The sequence below is a fragment of the Desmodus rotundus genome, chromosome 1, assembly GCF_022682495.2.
Source record: "Desmodus rotundus isolate HL8 chromosome 1, HLdesRot8A.1, whole genome shotgun sequence".
Taxonomy (NCBI): domain Eukaryota; kingdom Metazoa; phylum Chordata; class Mammalia; order Chiroptera; family Phyllostomidae; genus Desmodus; species Desmodus rotundus.
This window is the reverse complement of record NC_071387.1, coordinates 82489476-82507863: the sequence shown is the minus strand read 5'-3', so window position 1 is coordinate 82507863 and position 18388 is coordinate 82489476. Positions and strand designations below refer to the sequence as shown.

General features: G+C 45.5%; 1 protein-coding gene across 2 annotated transcripts; it reads right to left on the bottom strand.

Annotated features, from left to right (window-relative positions):
- Positions 1-9216: 9216 nt before the first annotated feature.
- On the bottom strand, positions 9217-17776 carry NXNL2 (nucleoredoxin like 2). Of its 2 annotated transcripts, none has more exons than XM_024563346.3 (3): positions 17696-17776; positions 16834-17168; positions 9217-9792 (listed from the first exon to the last, which is right to left on the bottom strand). In XM_024563346.3, exons 2-3 carry the CDS (start codon positions 17133-17135, stop codon positions 9624-9626), a joined length of 471 nt encoding a protein of 156 aa, XP_024419114.2. In that variant the 5' UTR covers positions 17136-17168; positions 17696-17776; the 3' UTR covers positions 9217-9623. The 2 variants fall into 2 exon arrangements, with proteins under 2 accessions (XP_024419114.2, XP_045053642.2); XM_045197707.3 differs by having other exon boundaries at positions 17718-17740.
- Positions 17777-18388: the final 612 nt, after the last annotated feature.

Sequence of the window (18388 nt, the reverse complement as noted above, 5' to 3'; positions counted from 1 at the left end):
ACAGTTATCATAGGGGATTTTCATACCCCCCAGGCAAGGATAGATCTACCAAACAAAGAATCAACAAGGACATTGTGACACTGAACGACACACTAGATCAAATGGCTTCACTGATACACACAGAACCTTTCACCCCAAAGAAGCAAAATATACATTTTTTTCAAAAGCACATGGAACATTTTCAAAAATAGACCACATGGTAGGACAAAAAAGAAGCCTCAACAAATATAAGAAAATTGAAATCATATCAACCATGTGCTCAGATCACAACAGATTGAAACTAGAAACTAACCTCAAGGAAAAAACTGAAAAACATTCAAATACATGGAGGCTGAATAACATGTTATTAAATAATGCATGGGTCAACAATGAGATCAAGGGAGAAATCAAAAAGTATCTGGAAACAAATGAAAATGAACACACAAAAACTCCAAACCTATGGGACACAGCAAAGGCAGTACTGAGAGGGAAGTTCATAGCAATATAGGCCTAACTGAAGAAGATAGAAAAATCTCAACTAAACAACCTAAACCTACAACTAAAAGAACTAGAGAGACAACAGCAAACAATGCCCAGAGTGAGTAGAAGGAAGGAAATAATCAAGATCAGGGCAGAATTAAATGATATAGAGACTGAAAGAACAACACAAAGGATCAATAAATCCAGGCACTGGTTCTTTGAGAAGGTAAACCAAATGACAAACCTTTAACCAGACTCATCTAGAAAAAAAGAGAGAGGAGCCAAATAAATAAAATCAGAAATGTAAGAGGCAAAGTTATAACCAATACCACAGAAATACAAAGGATTGTAAGAAATTACTCTGAACAACTATATGCCAAGAAATTGGAGAAGCTGAGGAAAATGCACAAATTTCTAGAAACATACAATCTTCCAATACTGAATCAAGAAGGAGCAGAAAGCCTGAATCGACAGATAAAAACTAGTGAAATTGAAGCAGTAACCAAAAAACTCCTGGCACACAAAAGCCCTGGACAGGATGGCTTCACAGATGAATTTTACCAAACATTTAAAGAAGAACTAACTGCTATCCTTCTCAAACAATTCCAAAAAATTCAAGAAGAGGGAAGACTCCCAAACTCTTTTTATGAGGTCAGTATTATCTTAATTCCAAAAGCAGCTAAACACACAACAAAGAAAGAGAACTACAGGCCAATATCACTGATGAACATAGATGCTGAAATCCTCAACAAAATACTGGCAATCTGCATTCAGAAATACATTAAAAAGATCGTACACCATGACCTAGTGGGATTCATCCCAGGGATGCAAGGCTGGTACAATATTTGCAAATCAATAAATGTAATACATCACATAAACAAAATAAAGGACAAAAATCACATGATCATGTCAACATATGGTGAAAAAGCATTTGACAATATCCATCACCCATTTGTGATAAAAACACTCAACAAAGTGGGAACAGAGGAAGCAAATCTCAACATAATAAAAGCCACATACGAAAAACCTACAGCCAATATTATTCTCAACAGGCAAAAACTGAAAGCTTTCCCCTTAAGATTAGAAACAAGACAACGGTGACTGCTTTCACCACTCTTATTCAACATAGTGCTGAAAGTTCTAGCCAAAGTGATCAGACAAGAAAAAGAAATAAAAGTCATCCAAATTGGAAAGGAGGAAACAAAATTGTCATTATTCACAGACAACATGATACTGTACATAGAAAACCCTATAGTGTCCACCAAAAAAACTACTCGACCTAATAAGAGAATTTGGCAAAATAGCAGGATACAAAATCAGTATTCAGAAATTGATGGCATTTTTTTACACTGACAATGAAATATCAGAAAGAGAAACTGGGAAAAGACTCCCATGTACTATAGCAACAAGAAAAATAAAGTACCTAGGAATAAACCTAACCAAGGAGGTAAAAGACATGTACTCAAAAAACTACACAACACTGAATAGAGAAGTTAAGGAAGACACAAATAAATGGAACACACATAACACAGTATATGTGTTCATGGATTGGAAGAATTAACATCATTAAAATGTCCATACTACCCAAAGCAATCTATAGATTCAATGCTATCCCTATTACAATACCAATGGCATATTCACAGATCTAGAACAAATATTTTAAAAATTTATATAGAACCCAAAATATCCTGAATAGCCTCAGCAATCTTGAGATAGAAGAAAAAAGTAGGAGGTATCACAATACCCAATATCAAACTATACTTCAAGACCACTGTAATAAAACCAGTCTGGTACAGGCATAGGAAGAGACACATAGATCAATAGAACAGAATAGAGAACCCAGAAATAAACCCAAGTGTGTATGGTCAATTAATATTTCACAAAGGGGGCATGAACATAGAATGGAGTAAAGTTAGAAATTCTCTTCAATCAATGGTGATGGGAGAACTGGATGAGTACATTCAAAAAGAAAGGAAAGAAGAAAGAAAGGAAAGGAAAGGAAAGGAAAGGAAAGGAAAGGAAAGGAAAGGAAAGGAAAGGAAAGGAAAGGAAAGGAAAGGAAAGGAAAGGAAAGGAAAGGAAAGGGAAGGAAAGGAAAGGAAAGGAAAGGAAAGGAAAGGAGGAAAGAGAAAGAAAGAAAGGAAGAAAGGAAGGAAGGAAGGAAGGAAGGAAGGAAGGAAGGAAGGGAGAAAGAGAGAGAGAGAGAGAGAAAGAAAGAAAGAAAGAAAAAAAGAAAGAAAGAAAGAAAGAAAGAAAGAAAGAAAGAAAGAAAGAAAGAAACTAGACCATCAACCTACACCATACACCAGAATAAACTCAAAATGGATAAAAGACTTAAGTCATGACATGAAAAAAGTCCTAGAGAAAAACATAGGCAGGAAATTTGCAGATATCCCATGTGGCAATGTTTTTGCCAATACATCCCCGAGGGCAAGGGAAATAAAGGAAAATATAAACAAATGGGACTACATGAAACTAAAAAGCTTCTGCACAGCTAAAGAAATCATCATCAAAAAAAAAAAGGAGTGAACTGACTATATGGGAGAACATATTTCCAAACATACATCGGACAAAGGTTTGATCCCTAAAATATATAAAGAACTCATACAACAACACCGGGAAGACAAACAATCCAATTAAAAAATAGGCAAAGAAGCCCTGGCTGGTGTGGCCCAGAGAAATGAGCGCTGGCCTGTGAACCAAAGGGCCTGTTCAATTCCCAGTCAGGACACATGCCTGGGTTGCAGGCCAGGTCCCCAGATGGGGGTGAGACCTGGGAGGGGCAACCACACATTGATGTTTCTCTCCCTCTCTTTCTCCTTCCCTTCCCCTCTCTCTAAAAATAAATTATATATATATATATATATATATATATATATATATATATATATATATATATATATATTTTAGGGAGAACCAAGATGGCGGCATAGGTAGACACACTGCACTTCCTCCCACAACCAGAACTGACAGAAAATCGAAGGGCAAGGAAGTCCGACACCAAGTAGATAAAAAAGAAACATACATCCAGACTGGTAGGAGGGGCGGAGACGGGCACCTGGGCAGACGGGACTCGTGTTGCCGTGGCGGGACCGAGACTGGCGGAGTGTGGGACGAACGGGGCAGGCAGTCTGACCACTAGCAGGCCCTGTGGCCCAACATTCACACACAGATAAACCGAGAGGGCTGGACTCAGAGTGGCAGAGAACCAGGCAGGCAGAGCGGCTGGTAGCACCCCGCAGCCCCACATTCGCACACAGATAAACCAGGATGAATGGCGGGGAGCGAAGCAGATCACGTACCCCAGGGCTCCAGTTCGGGGAAATAAAGCCTAAAACCTCTGATTGAAAACGCCCGTGGGGATTGGGGCAGCAGCAGCAGAGAATCCCAGCCTCACAGGAGAAGTCCTTGAACAGACCACAGGGGCCTGGAGTGTGCACAAGCCCACCCACCCGGGAACCAGCACCAGAGGGGCCCAATTTGATTGTGCTTAGAGGAGGGAGTGACTGAAATCTGGTGGAGAGGAGAGCAGGCGCCATTGCTCCCTCTCTGCCCCTCCCCCAAGTACAGTGTCACAGTGCAGCCACAAGCGTTACCCCCGCCCCAGGGAACACCTAAAGCTCTGCCCCTTTAAGTAACAGATGTGCCAAGACAAAAAAAAAAAATGGCCCAAATGACAGAACACTTCAAAGCTCCAGAAAAAATACAACTAAGCGAGGAAGAGATAGCCAACCTATCAGATGCACAGTTCAAAACACTGGTTATTAAGACGCTCACAGAACTGGTTGAATTTGTTCGAAAACTAGATGAAAAAATGAAGGCTATGCTAAGAGAAACAAATGAAGGCTATGCTAAGAGAAACAAAGGAAAATGTACAGGGAACCAATAGTGATGCAAAGGAAACTGGGACTCAAATCAATGGTGAGGACCAGAAGGAAGAAAGAAACATCCAACCAGAAAAGAATGAAGAAACAAGAATTTGAAAAATGAGGAGAGCTTAGGAACCTCCAGGACATCTTGAAATGTTCCAACATCCAAATTATAGGGGTGCCAGAAGGAGAAGAGGAAGAACAACAAATTGAAAACTTATTTGAACAAATAATGAAGGAGAACTTCCCCAGTCTAGCAAAGGAAATAGACTTCCAGGAAGTCCAGGAAGCTCACAGAGTCCCAAAGAAGCTGGACCCAAGGAGGAACACACCAAGGCACATCATCATTACATTACCCAAGATTAAGCAGAAGGAGAGAATCTTAGAAGCAGCAAGAGAAAAGGACACAGTTACCTACAAAGGAGTTCCCATAAGACTGTCAGCTGATTTCTCCGAAGAGACCTTACAGGCAAGAAGGGGCTGAAAAGAAGTATTCCATGTCATGAAAGGCAAGGACCTACATCCAAGATTACTGTATCCAGCAAAGTTATCATTTAGAATGAAAGGGCAGATAAAGTACTTCTCAGATAAGGTCAAGTTAAAGGAGTTCATCATCACCAAGCCATTATTATATGAAATGTTAAAGGGACTTATCTAAGAAAAAGAAGATAAAAAATAGGAACAGTAAAAATGACAGCAAACTCACAGTTATTAACAACCACACCTAAAACAAAAACAAAAGCAAACTAAGCAAACAACTAGAACAGGAACAGAACCACAGAAATTGAGATCACATGGAGGGTTATCAATAGGGGATTGGGAGGGGGAGAGAGGAGGGAAAGGTACAGACAATAAATAGCATAAATGATAGGTGGAAAATAGACAGGGGGAGGGTAAGAATAGTGTAGGAAATGTAGAAGCCAAAGAACTTATAAGTATGACCCATGGACATGAACTATAGGGGGGAATGTGGGAGGGAGGGGGTGTGCAGGATGGAGTGGAGTGAGGGGGGAATGGGACAACTGTAATAGCATAATCAATAAATATATCAAAAAATAAAAATATATATTTTTTAAATAGGCAAATTATCTGAATAGACACTTCCCAAAAGAGGACATACAGAAGGCCCATAACATATAAAAAGATGCTCAACATCACTAGCCATCGGAGAGATGTAAATTAAAACCCAATGAGACATCACATCACACATGTCAAAATGGCTATCATTAATATATCAACAAACAACAACTTCTGCAAGTATCTGGAGAAAAGGCAACCATAGTGCACTGTTGGTGGGAATGCAGACTGGTGCAGCCACTGTGGAAAACAGTATGGAATTTCCTTAAAAAACTAAAAATGAAACTGCCTTTTAACCCAGTGATTCTGCTGCTGGGAATATATCCTAAGAATCCCAAGTCACCAATTCAAAAGAACTTATGACCCTTATGTTTATAGCACTGTTATTTACAATAGCCAAGTGCTGGAAAGAGCCTATGTGCCCATCAGTAAATGAGTGGGTCAAAACACTGTGGTACATTTACACAATGGAATACTACACAACAAAAAGAAAAAAAGGAACTCCTACCTTTCATGACATCATGGATGGAACTGAGTGAAATAAGCCAGGCAGCAAAAGACAAGTACCATATGATCCCACCTATACGAGGAAACCAATGAACAAAATAAACTAACGACAAATAAACTAGAAAATAGAACTACAGGCATAGAAACATAGAACAAACTGACAGTGACTAGAGGGGAAGGGGAGGGGATAAGGGTGGAAAGAAGGGGAAGAGACCAGTCCAAGAATGTGTATGAATGACCCATGGACATGGACAACAGAGTGGGGATTGATGGTGGGAGTGGGAGTGGGATGGGCAGAGGAGGGCAAAGGGGGAAAAATTGGGGCAAATATAACAGAATAACAATTAAAAATGACTTTAAAAAGTGGGACTTCCGGCCAAGATGGAGGCGTAGGCAGACACACTGTGCCTCTTCACACAACCAAAATAAGGACAACAACAATTTAAAAATAAAAAACAGCCAGAACTGATAGAAAATCAAACTGTATGGAAGTCTGAAAACCAAGGAGATAAAGAAGACACACTCATCTGGACCGGTAGGAGAGGTGGAGACTGGCAGCCGGGCTGAGAGGACTCGTGGCAAGGCGGCGGCTGGTGGACCCAGTGAGGTGGTGGACTGTGGAGCTGGGTGGGCAAACCTGCAGCTGCCCAGCAAGGCAGCAGCTGGTGGACCAGGAGACAGACCGTGCAACTCAGGGCTCCAGTGTGGGGAAATAAAGCCTCATACCACTGATTGAAAACACCTGTGGGGGTTGAGGCAGCAGCAGGAGAAACTCCCAGACTCACAGGAGACTTTGTTGGAGAGACCCACAGGGGCCTAGAATGTACACAAACCCACCCACTTGGGAAGCAGCACCAGAAAGGCCCATTTGATTGTGGGTAGAGGAGGGAGTGACTGAAAACCCACAGAGAGTGGAGCAAGTGCCTTTACTCCCTATTGGACCCCTCCCCCACATACAGCATCACAGCACAGCAACCAGCATTACCCCGCCGTGGTGAACACCAAAGGCTCCGCCCCTTTATGCAACAGGTATGCCAAGACAAAAAAAAAAAAAGGCCCAAATGAAAGAACAGATCAAAGCGCCAGAAAAAATATAACTAAGTGATGAACAGATAGCCAGCCTATCAGATGCACAGTTCAAAACACTGGTAATCAGGAAGCTCACAGAATTGGTTGAATTTGGTCAGAAATTAGATGAAAAAAAAATGAAGGCTATGCTAAGAGAAACAAAGGAAAATGTACAGGGAACCAATAGTGATGGGAAGGAAACTGGGACTCAAGTCAACGGTGTGGACCAGAAGGAAGAAAGAAACATCCAACCAGAAAAGAATGAAGAAACCAGAATTCAATAAAATGAGGTGTGGCTTAGGAACCTCCCGGACATCTTTAAACGTTCCAACACCCGAATTATAGGGGTACCAGGAGGAGAAGTGGAAGAGCAAGAAATTGGAAACTTATTTGAACAAATAATGAAGGAGAACTTCCCCACTCTGGCAAAGGAAATAGACTTCCAGGAAGTCCAGGAAGCTCAGAGAGTCCCAAAGAAGCTGGACCAAGGAGGAACACACCAAGGCACATCATCATTACATTACCCAAGATTAAGCAGGAGAGAATCTTAGAAGCAGCAAGAGAAAAGGACAGAGTTACCTACAAAGGAGTGCCCATAAGACTGTCAGCTGATTTCTCCAAAGAGACCTTACAGGCAAGAAGGGGCTGAAAAGAAGTATTCCAAGTCATGAAAGGCAAGGACCTACATCCAAGATTGCTCTATGCAGCAAAGCTTTCATTTAGAACGGAAGGGCAGATAAAGTTCTTCTCAGATAAGGCCAAGTTAAAGGAGTTCATCATCACCAAGCCCTTATTATAGGAAATGTTAAAGGGATTTATCTAAGATAAAAAAGATAAAAAATATGAGCAGTAAAAATGACAGCAAACTCAAAGTTACTAACAACCACACCTAAAACAAAAACAAAAGCAAACTAAGCAAACAACTAGAACAGGAACAGAACCACAGAAATGGAGGTCACATGGTGGGTTATCAACAGGGGAGTGGGAGGGGGAGAGAGGGGGGAAAGGTACAGAGAATAAGTAGCATAGATGATAGGTGGAAAATAGACAGGGGGAGGGTAAGAATAGGGTAGGCAATGTAGAAGCCAAACAACTTATAAGTATGACCCATGGACATGAACTATAGGGGGGGAAATGTGGGAGGGAGGGGGTGGGCAGGATGGAGCGGAGTGAAGGGGGGGAAATGGACAACTGTAATAGCATAATCAATAAAAATATATTTTTAAAAAACGACTTTAAAAAGTACCATAATTAGATCTTAAATATTCTTACCACAAAAAAGAAATGGTAACCATGTAAGGCTGAGCTGTGGCATTCATCATTTTGTCTTATATTACACAATGTTATTGTATAATACATATCTCAGTAAAGCTGGAAAAAATACCACAATTAAATGAATATCCCATGTATTGTTTTAGGAAGAGAACTGCATTCCTATGTGCTTTATTTCTGGGGCAAATAATGACCAGGTTAACTCCATTAACTACATTTTTAGTCAATGCATGGATCCCAGTAATGGTGGGTCTTTGTGGGAAAACCTGACTGTTAGAGAAGATATGGGAGGGAGGTCAAAATGACTGAGCCATGGAGCCCACAGCTCCATTCTGATTAAGCCAAGAACATGGTCTTACCTTTGAGGACTTAGCTCTTACCTCCTGGTTTACCAAAGTGACCCAGTGTCTTCTTCACTCTGCCCTGCATTGCCCCACCAAGAGCCTAGTAAAGGAACATGGGGATTCCTGGGTCCTACAAGGGACTGGTATGCTCCAATTTCCAGCTGAGGGGGTCCCATGAGTCAAGTGGTTCTGCAGATGGGGACTGGGCTAAAGGTAGGTGTTGGTATTTCATGATCCAAGTCATCCAGATCAAAATACAGTTGGAAAGGCCATCCAGAGAGAGGAGGGGCCTGGAGCTGGAAAGTGGAACCCTGATGGCTCCCATCTTGCTGTTTTCAAACACTGTGCTTGGGTTCTTGTTCACCAGGATCCATCAGGATCTTTTAGGAGCTGTTGAGGTTTGATCTTGAAGATGTGACTATACAGCCTTGATATTTTCAGTTATTTCTAGGCTATTATGATGTTATTAAAAATAAATGTGAGAAAAAAAAACATAGAGAAGAAAAAAATCCCAAGACTCATAATTAAATAGAGAACAGTACTTCCCAAGGGCTTCTTTCTCCTCTTAAGAGTACTTGGTTCACCAGGAGAAAATGGAAATGAAAGGGTACCAGTGGAAACAGGTTTGTTTATTAAAGCATATAGATGCTACAGATTTTAGCCATAAATGTAGTTGTGAAAGCATAGTGAAAATATATCCTTATAATAAGTAGATCTACAGAAAATGTATCAATTAATATATTACTTTACCTGAAGAGCCTGTATCAATACAAGTTTTGCATAGATTTCCAACAGCTCAATGCACACACAGCTAATCTTATTTGGAGAAAGCTGTGCTGAGAATAATACAGCTATAAGCAGGCCAGGGGAGTTGAACAGGAGGGCATGCTTTCTGAGCAGTGTTTCTGCCATGGCTGAGTGCTTCTGCTCTGACATACACTGAACCACCCGCTTCTCCTCTCCCTGTAATCTTGCTGCAGTAGCTGGTGTATCTCATGCCTGTCCAGGTCCCCAGAGATCCACCACTTCAACCAGAGAAGTTCTGAAAGACTTCAGAGGCCTCCACCCAGTCCTGGAAGCAGGCCCGCCCCTGCTCCTGGATCTGCTTGCGTCCTTTGTTGGTGATGACCTCCCCACTGGGTTTCAGGATCACAAGCTTGGGGGTGGCTGTGATGTGGTACCTGGTCCTCAGCTCACTGTGAAAGAAGACGGCAGGCCAGGGGTCAGCATGAGATTGAGGAAGCTGCTGCCACACCTCTAAAGGGACCAAGGCCTCTCCTGTGCCCACCAACCAACCCTGCACAACCTCAGAACCCAGCTGCCTATGCCCTCCTCCTGTGCTTCGGGTCCCCTTTGAGACTCTTTCCTTCCTTCGGCTATCTGTTACAGGCCAGTACTCTCCCAGAGGAGTGTGTACAGTGGTGGGACTGCTCTGTGACTGTGCTGCCACAGACACAAGGGACAAATGAGCCCTAGAAATGTGGCTGCTATGACTGAGGAACTGACTCTTTCATTTAGTTCATTTTCATTTAAATTTAAGAAGCCACATGTGGCTCATGGCTAACCTATTGCACAGTGCAATTTTAAGCCCACAAATAAACCCAATAAATTCATATCCCTTTCTACATCTCAAGAGGTTGAAAACAGCAGGTATATAGGATGATAAAAGTTGAAATTTCATGATTTCTAAATAAATGCAAAGCCTTTTTATACATTCTAACCTACAAATTCAAGGACATGCTGATTAACATTATGGATGAAACATTTCAAGTGTAACCCATAAAAGGCTTGTTTACAAAATGATTTGAATTTATTTATGGGAAGGAGCATCATCCTTAGTTTTGCAAATTTCCCCATCATGGGGATCACTGCTCTTAGCACAGGACAGCTGATGAAAATCCCCCTCCTGTGTCCCTGGCCAGCACGCAAGGACCTCACATCAATGTCAGCCATAATCTGATTTCCCTCCTTTGTCAGCCTCAGGGCTGTGAACCTGAGTGGAAGGAAAAATGCACTTGAGACTCTCATGTTACCAAATCTTCCACTGACCACTCCATCAAGGTCTTCCCATTCTTTTCCAGGTCAAAGACAAGTCTCAAGCAGAAAAACACACACAGCACCTATACCCAACAAGGAGAGAATGTACCTTGTTTTCAAACACCTGTGAAACAGTGACAAACTGACCATGCTCTGCATCATAGAAGGGGTCTTACTGAACTTCAAATAATCAGTAGTGCACAGACCACTCAATCAGACCATATAATAATAATAATAAAATGGGATTGGAGAACAATAAAAAATAATTTTTTGCAATGAGTTTAAAAACTAAAGAACCATATATTAATGTAAAATAGCAATGCAGACTACAAAATACTTAACACAGGGCAATATGGAATATACTACAGATCCCAAGCTGGAGATACAATTTGACACAGGAAGCTCTGGTCTTAGACATCCTTATCCAAAAGTAGAAGGCATCTAGATAGGCCAGTTCTGCATTTATTTTAAGAGGCTAGAAACACAATAATGGAGCCAACATAAGAAAGGTGGAAAGAGGCAAAAGAAGTTTAAGGACAGAAATCACTGAAATAGGAAATAAATCAAAATAGGGTGAGCAATAAAACCAAACCATCTTCTTGGGAAAGACTGAAAAATGGAGCAAAGCTCTGTCAAAACTGGGCCAAGGAGAAGGAAGGATGGGAATATCAGAAATCAGGGGTCCTGCTCTGGGGGCACAGGCAGGCACCACTGTCACTCTAAGAACATTCGGCAACCCCCAGATGGCCTGTTCCCTAAGGAAACCTTGAATGTGACTGCCACTCCAGCAGCTTCTGGAAGCCAGTCCACATATAGTCCACTACTTAGGTGAGGAGGAAAAAGACAAAAATGAAAAAAAAAGTGAACTACTACACAAAAATAATCATGCATAATGAGAAAGACATGATAGAGATAGCCCTGCTGAAACTGCATTGCAGGACTGAAAAACCCATACCACATCAAACTGCAGACTGAGGGGATGGATGGATCTGCCCCAAACAGCCACAGTGGTCTGGGAACTCAGGTGGGGCTGATGAGAGATGTCACAGAGGAGATGACCAACACCCCCCACCCCACTGACCAATGTTTAAAATCCCTGCACAACCTCTGAATTTTGAAATGCCTAAGAAATTAGCTTTCCCCAAAGGCATAAGACAAAAATATTAAAGAGGAACAACCCAAATAGCTCTTTGCACAAAAGCTCAGGGACTTGGTCAGCAGCCTGATCTAAGCTCTGTCTGGCCATGTGGGCAGCTGGGTTATGTCAGCATGACTCTGGGCAGTGGGGGCAGGCATACAGCCAGGAAGGGAAGCTGTGGTCTGGCTGTAGCTTTGCCACCCAGGGCATGGGGCTTACCCCCCAAGAAGGAGCCTGGGTGGCTTTTGGAGCATGGTGAGGGGACCCTGGAGGCCCTGAGCCCACCTGGAGCCTGACTCAGCATCTGCATCCCGTCAGATTCCAGCACTGAAGCCACTGCTGCTACAGGTCCCACTTTTGGGCAGCATGTCCAGAACAGCAGTGACTCTGAGTGTGAGATACTTGACCAACAGCAGCAGCATCACCTGGGAACCAGTCAGAAATGCAGTCTCCACCCCTGACAGTGGAGCCAATTTACTCAAGTTTGCCAAAACTCTAGGGTCTTCTGCATTCCCTCCTCAGACCCAGAGGTCAGAAGTGTGGGAGAGAGCAGGCAGGAGCTGAGGACAATGCCCTAGATAGCCAGGGTAATAGAGGTCTGTGGCTTACTGCTCAGCACCATTGACCCACCCTTGGAAAGCATGCCTTTCCGCTTTTTGGCATTAACTATCTGTATGACTTGGAGAAGTTAGTTAACCTCCCCATACCCCAGATAACTCACCTGTGTTGCAAAATAACAGAACCCAGAGTTGTTGCGAAGATGAAATGATTAATACATGTGTAGCTTAGCTAAGGGCTTGGTGCATAGTAAGTGATCAATAAACACTGGCTATTCTTACTGGGTGGAATTGGGGCAGGTTCCTTCCCAGTTGGGCCAGGTGCCCAGTCTTTGCCCTTGGCTATTCCAACTACCATAAGAATGGGTAACTAGCAGACTCAACCAGTGAGACTCTTTGAAGCACTTGCTTGTGTGTTGGGAAAGAGGAAGGTATAAGAATGCATATTCCAAGATACCACAGGCACTCTTGTTACAAGGAGAGACTGGGTTTGTTAGCCAGCCCCTGGTTGCAAACCAAGCATAAAACAGACAGCGGAAGGCAGAGCCACAAAACTATCCTCAGTAGCCTCCCCGCTTCCTCAGACCAGCCTGCTGGGTGTTTCAGTTAAACTGACAGATGACCTTCATTTGTTCAAGCTTGGAGTTGCTGTTGTTGTTTTAATCACTTGCAACATTAAATCAAGCTCTGATAGTCAGGAAGATGCAAGGCAAACTGAGTTTTGAGGAACACGGAGGAGGTTTGCAGTAGACATTTTGTTGCTCCAGCTTATCTTGAGTCACTGATGTGGTCCCTCAAATCCCTACCCTGGCAGCCTCTGCCTGGAGACAACTGTAACCTTGGAGCCACATCCTCCTCCCCTGGAGTCATCTCAATCCCCTCTGGTGGCTGAGCTGTGACCAGAGAGAATAGACTATGCTTGGAAAGGAGAGAACCTTGTCACTGGGCAGAGGGAAGTTGTGATAACTGAGCATTTTAACCATTTTGGGAAATCTGAGAGCTCTGTTCCTCCTTGCCCTCAGTGCTGGGTGCTGTTGCAACGTTGGTGTCCTCCCTTCATCTAAAGCAGTGCCTCACTGTCCCTGGTACAACTACCTGTAGGTTTCATGGCAACTTCTGGCTCATCTCTTTCTATCTTGGCCACCAGCAGACTGTTACAGAGCAAATCTCTCTTCTTGTTCCAATCATGCACCCAACAAGCGCCCTGCAGACATCAAACACTGAACAATGTCAAGTCTGACATTAGGGGCTACAGAGAGCCCCAAACACACACTCCTACACAGGGTGGTGTTAGGCTCAACCTATGAAGGGCACAAACCTTCCAGGACAGAAATGCTCCCGGTGTCCCCAGGGGCATGGAGGAGGTACTGCCAAGGGGGCTTCAGGGTTCTGGGGGCATGGTATGTACAATCTTTAGAGGTGGGAAAGTATATGAAGTGTTCTGGAACTTCAGTTGTCCAGTCTGGACAGAACACAGGTGGAAAGGGTTGGGGTGGGAGACAAGTGTGGTCAAATGCTGGAGGGCAGGGGCAAGATGTAGACTGAGTTCTGTGGGCAACAGGAACTCAGAAAACAACTGGAGAGCTGGGATAGGGCATGGCAGTACCACACCTGCCTGTGATGAGATGAAGATGTGAGAATAAGAACCCCTTCAGATTAAATGAAGACACAAAGTCCAGGGGAACCAGTTAAAATATTCTAACATTCAGGACAGAAATGAAGAAAGTAGAAAGGAGCAGAAAGAAGGAAAGGACTGGAGAGCCACAGACTTAGTGAATTTGGGGCCTGAGAGGGATGTGTTGAGTCAGTAAGTCCAGGAGGAGCTGGACTCCCAGGTGGGGAGGGCAGAGTTGAGCAGCTTGGCAAATGCACTAACTCTACCCCAGAGCACTGAGGGCTCTAATAGAACCATTCTCTACCCAGGAAATAAAGCCATAGCCAGCTATTTTCCATGTAATCCAAACCTGTTGAACTGGAGGCTAAGGTGTTTCATCCACCTGGCCCATGGCCGCAGGCAGTGGTAAAAACTAGAACAGTAAGGATAGTCTACTCCAGGCCTCACTGGGCTCTACTGAGGTTCCAGAGCCCAAGTGTTCTCAAGAAACAATCATAAAATCCATGTGACATCAACAGTAAGCAGGTCTCACCTGCATGGCAGAATGTGACAAGGATTCCTGCTGGAAAATTTAGTTTACTTCTTTCCTGGGCCCATAACAAAGGGAAGGAAGCTAGCTAGGCAGGATGGCCTGTCATTGGTGCTACCCCCTCATTCAGGCCTAGAAGGTCAGCCCCTCCTCTTTCCCATGCTGCCTCTGGAGGAATGCAAGGAAACATGTCCCTGTCCAGGCAGAGGGGCATCACTCACACTGGCTTTATGGGGGCTGCACCGCAAAGCCAAGATCTAAGCTATTCTGAGGACAAGGTGAGCAACTTCAGGCATTTCCTTCCTACAGGGGCATTTGTAGTGCTCCCACTTACTGCCATGCCAAAGTGACCCTGTGGGGGCTCTTTAGTGATATCCTCTCTTCCTCCCAAGACTTGCCATCCTCAGTAGTCCAACGGGAAGCCACTGAGGGAAGACAGCCCAGGGCCTTCACCATGACCCAAGGAGCCCAGAGGTTACTGTCCCAGCCCCACCTTCCCACAACACCAAGTGGAGTGTTGGATTCTGAACACATTAGGATCTTCCCCCTCTGCTGCCTGGATGCTTCCTACATTCCTTAGTTTGGTGGTGGCTACTTCCATTTCAGGCCTCTTCTGATTCCATTAATGAAGGCTAGGGTAGCAGAACTAAAGGCACAGTTCCAAGAATCCCAACAAAATACCCCCTTCTGAAGGTACAAACAGCAATGACAGGGTTAATGAAGTGCAGTCTGGAAAACAGTGGGGACAAGGAGCTAACCTCCCCAAAAGAAAAACCTGAGGCTAGATCCCTCCAGAAATCAGGTTCCTGACCTGAAATGGCCTAGTGAGGCCAGATGCCTCCAGGGCCTGAGCTGCTTAGCTGCCTGAGGGGCTTCATCAGCTCTGACCAGATAATGGGGAAGAAGGGAGTTCTGATTGTGATGCATCGTTCTACTCAGCAATCCATACCTTGCCTCTGGTCACCCTACCAAGTGATTCCCAGAGCTGGGCTCTGCCAGGGGGCCTGAGCTCTTGGCATGATTACTGTCACTTTCAAAACTAAGTTCTTTCAAAAGCTGTGTATAACTTGAGTACTAAGGAAATCAAACATTTTATAACCAGTACTAGATATGATGCTATAATGCATCCTTTTGCCAAGTGAGTCATGGTCATTTGGACCCATCATCTGTTGACTTTGCTACTCCTGCTGTGAGAGAAGCAGGCTTGCCCACCTCATATCTTCCTCAGCATCACCAAAAGTAGGTGTTGGGGAAATGGAATTTCCAAAGATAGCTTCCATTTTTAATTGCCCAGAAGGAATGTCCTCTCAGAACAATTAATTTGGGAATTAATGCCACAACTAAGTAATAATCCCCAGAGAAATGCAAAACTTGCCCCTGTAAAAGCACAGAAGTTCTCTGTGTCTGTTAAGGAGATGGGGTAACGCACTTCACAAAGTGAGATTTAAACCCAAGGCTGGATGCTTACATCACAGGAGACCCCAAGACGCTGAACATTAGTGCCCATGCCATATTCCCTCCCTGCCAACCCACTCCCAAGTCGTCCTTCCATCTTCTTCCTCTTCCCCCGAGTCCACTCTACTCCCCTCCGCAGAGCCCCTGATCCCAGCCAGTGGGGAACTATGGGGTCGATTTCTAGTATCTCACAAACTCTGAAAGCCAACAAAGCTGAGGGTCTCTGCCTTCTCACTTCTTTTCTAATGCTAGGACCGGATGAGTTCCCGCAGCAAAGATTTCTGTCACCTCTGACATCTGCCTCCTCAGGTTCCCCCTACAGTTGGTACAGGAAACTGGTTCCGCTGCAGATGGTGCAGGGACTGCGTTTACCATTAGGAAATTCCAGTCATTGGCAGAAAAAATGAAACTGCGGCGTGGCTAGCACTGCGTACCTCCTGCGCAGAGCTCCTGCCAGTCCTCTCCACTCCACCCCACACCTCAACCCCAGTCCCCGCACTGCTGGCCTGGTCAGGCCCACCCACCCATGGTCTCCGGTTCTGACCAGAGTGACCTGCCAAGTCCACTCTCCTGCTCTTCAGACTTGGGGTCTGCCCTATGTGGTGGGGCAGGGCACCCGGGCTGCTGGGCCCAGGGTGAGCTCCTCGAACCACAGTCTCGCCACAGCAGACCCTCCAAGATAGGGGGTCCGGACACACCAAGACCCCCGGGGAAGCGATCACTCCAGTCCGCCAATTGCTATAGCCTCCCCAGGAACCGGAGCAGAGCCTACGAAGGTACCCTAGAGCGTCCTCACCCCGGGGGAGGGGGTTTTCAGGGGGGAGGAAAGCTTCCGACTGCAGGGACAGGAGCAGGGCTTGGGGCTCCGGGGACACGCCGTCGAATTCCAACCCTGGCCACACTCACTGCCGGTAAGTGTCCTGGAAGGGCAGAGCCAGCCAGGTTTCCGGCAGCTGAAGCAAAAAGTCTTCCATCTCCTGTGCGTTGCAGTCGGCGGACACGAAGACCACAGCCAAGGGTGCGGGAGGCGAGGCCTGCTCCACCAGTTCCGCGTAGAAGTCGCAGAGCAGCGGCGTAAAGTCGCGGCTGGGCGCGCAACGGGCTGAAGCAAAGTAGAGCGCAACCACCTTGTTCTGCAGCACTGTCTCAGCCTCCACCCACGCACCGCGGCAGGTTACCAGGAGCCGCCCGCCTAGCATATCCACCATGGCCTGCACGGGGACACCTGTGGAGAAGAACACCTGTGGAGAGAAAAAGAGGGAGGACTGGGCAGTGAGCGCAGATAAATGGCCACTTGCAGGGGGGCAGCGGTGTCTCCTCTTTTCACACCTCCAGACGCCTGTACAGCTCAAGACCCTCTTTGGCCTCAGCACCGGCCTCAGCCTGAGGCTGGTCTGGAAAGCTCGCCCTAGGGAGAAGGGGCGTGGGAAACTCAGACACCAACGACCCTAGTCACAACCGCTGCAGCTACAGCGCAGCACTAGCCTCCGGGGAGCCGAGTTGCCCTGGCACCCTTCCACCCTAGAGCTCTCCCCCACCCCCTTGTGCCCCACCCCACGTTCTCCTCTACATCACTGCAACTCACAGTCCTGCCCCGCTCCGCCCCACCCTCTCTGCACTCTGCCGCTAAGCACTCCGCCCCAGGAACTCTCCCCTCCCAGCCCTCCAAGTGACCGCCCACTGCCACTGCCCACCTTGCTCTTAGCCCCCAGTCCCCCATCCCGCATCTCTACCTCCTCCCTCCCAATTTCGCTGCATCCTGTCCCACCTGATCCAGGTGTTCTGCGGACCTGGAAGGGCCAGGGAAGTTCAACCAAGAGCGGTAGGAGCGGAGAGACGTGGGGAGACACGCCCTTTTTTCTCCAGATTGCCACGACAGCCTGCACGTGGCCTGGGAGGGTCCCAGGAGTCCTGCAAATCATTGGGGGAGGTTCTTAAAGAACGTTTTATTCAAGAAGCAGAATATTAAAGTATCTGGCACGGTCGGAGGCTTTGGGACCAAATAGTTTCAGTTCCCTGACGGGGCGGAAGAGACACTTGCGTGGGCACAGAATTTAAGATACCGCCATTAAACTTAATGATCGAGAAAACATATTTTAATGCAATATTTAAAAAGTCAAAATTAATGCCAAAAAAGGTCATGATAAACATCAAACATGGAAATAGCACAGGATCCCACCCTACCCTCAGACCCAGGCGGCGCGTAGTCTCCACCCACGCTCTGCCTGGAGTAGCTTAAGTTCCAGTGGTGTGGGTGGACGTCGGGTGTAAGGGGGGAGGAACTGGGTGAGTGAAGAAAATTCTTTGTGCTTACTCTGGACCTGGAAGGCCGGAGCCATAGCGAGAGGAGCGGTTTGAATGAGTGGTGGAGGCTGGCGTCCTCCAAGCCTCGGTTATTCCCTCCGGTTTTCCGGAGGCGAAGACACCATGCACTCACTACCTACTGGGTCGGTTGTGTAAG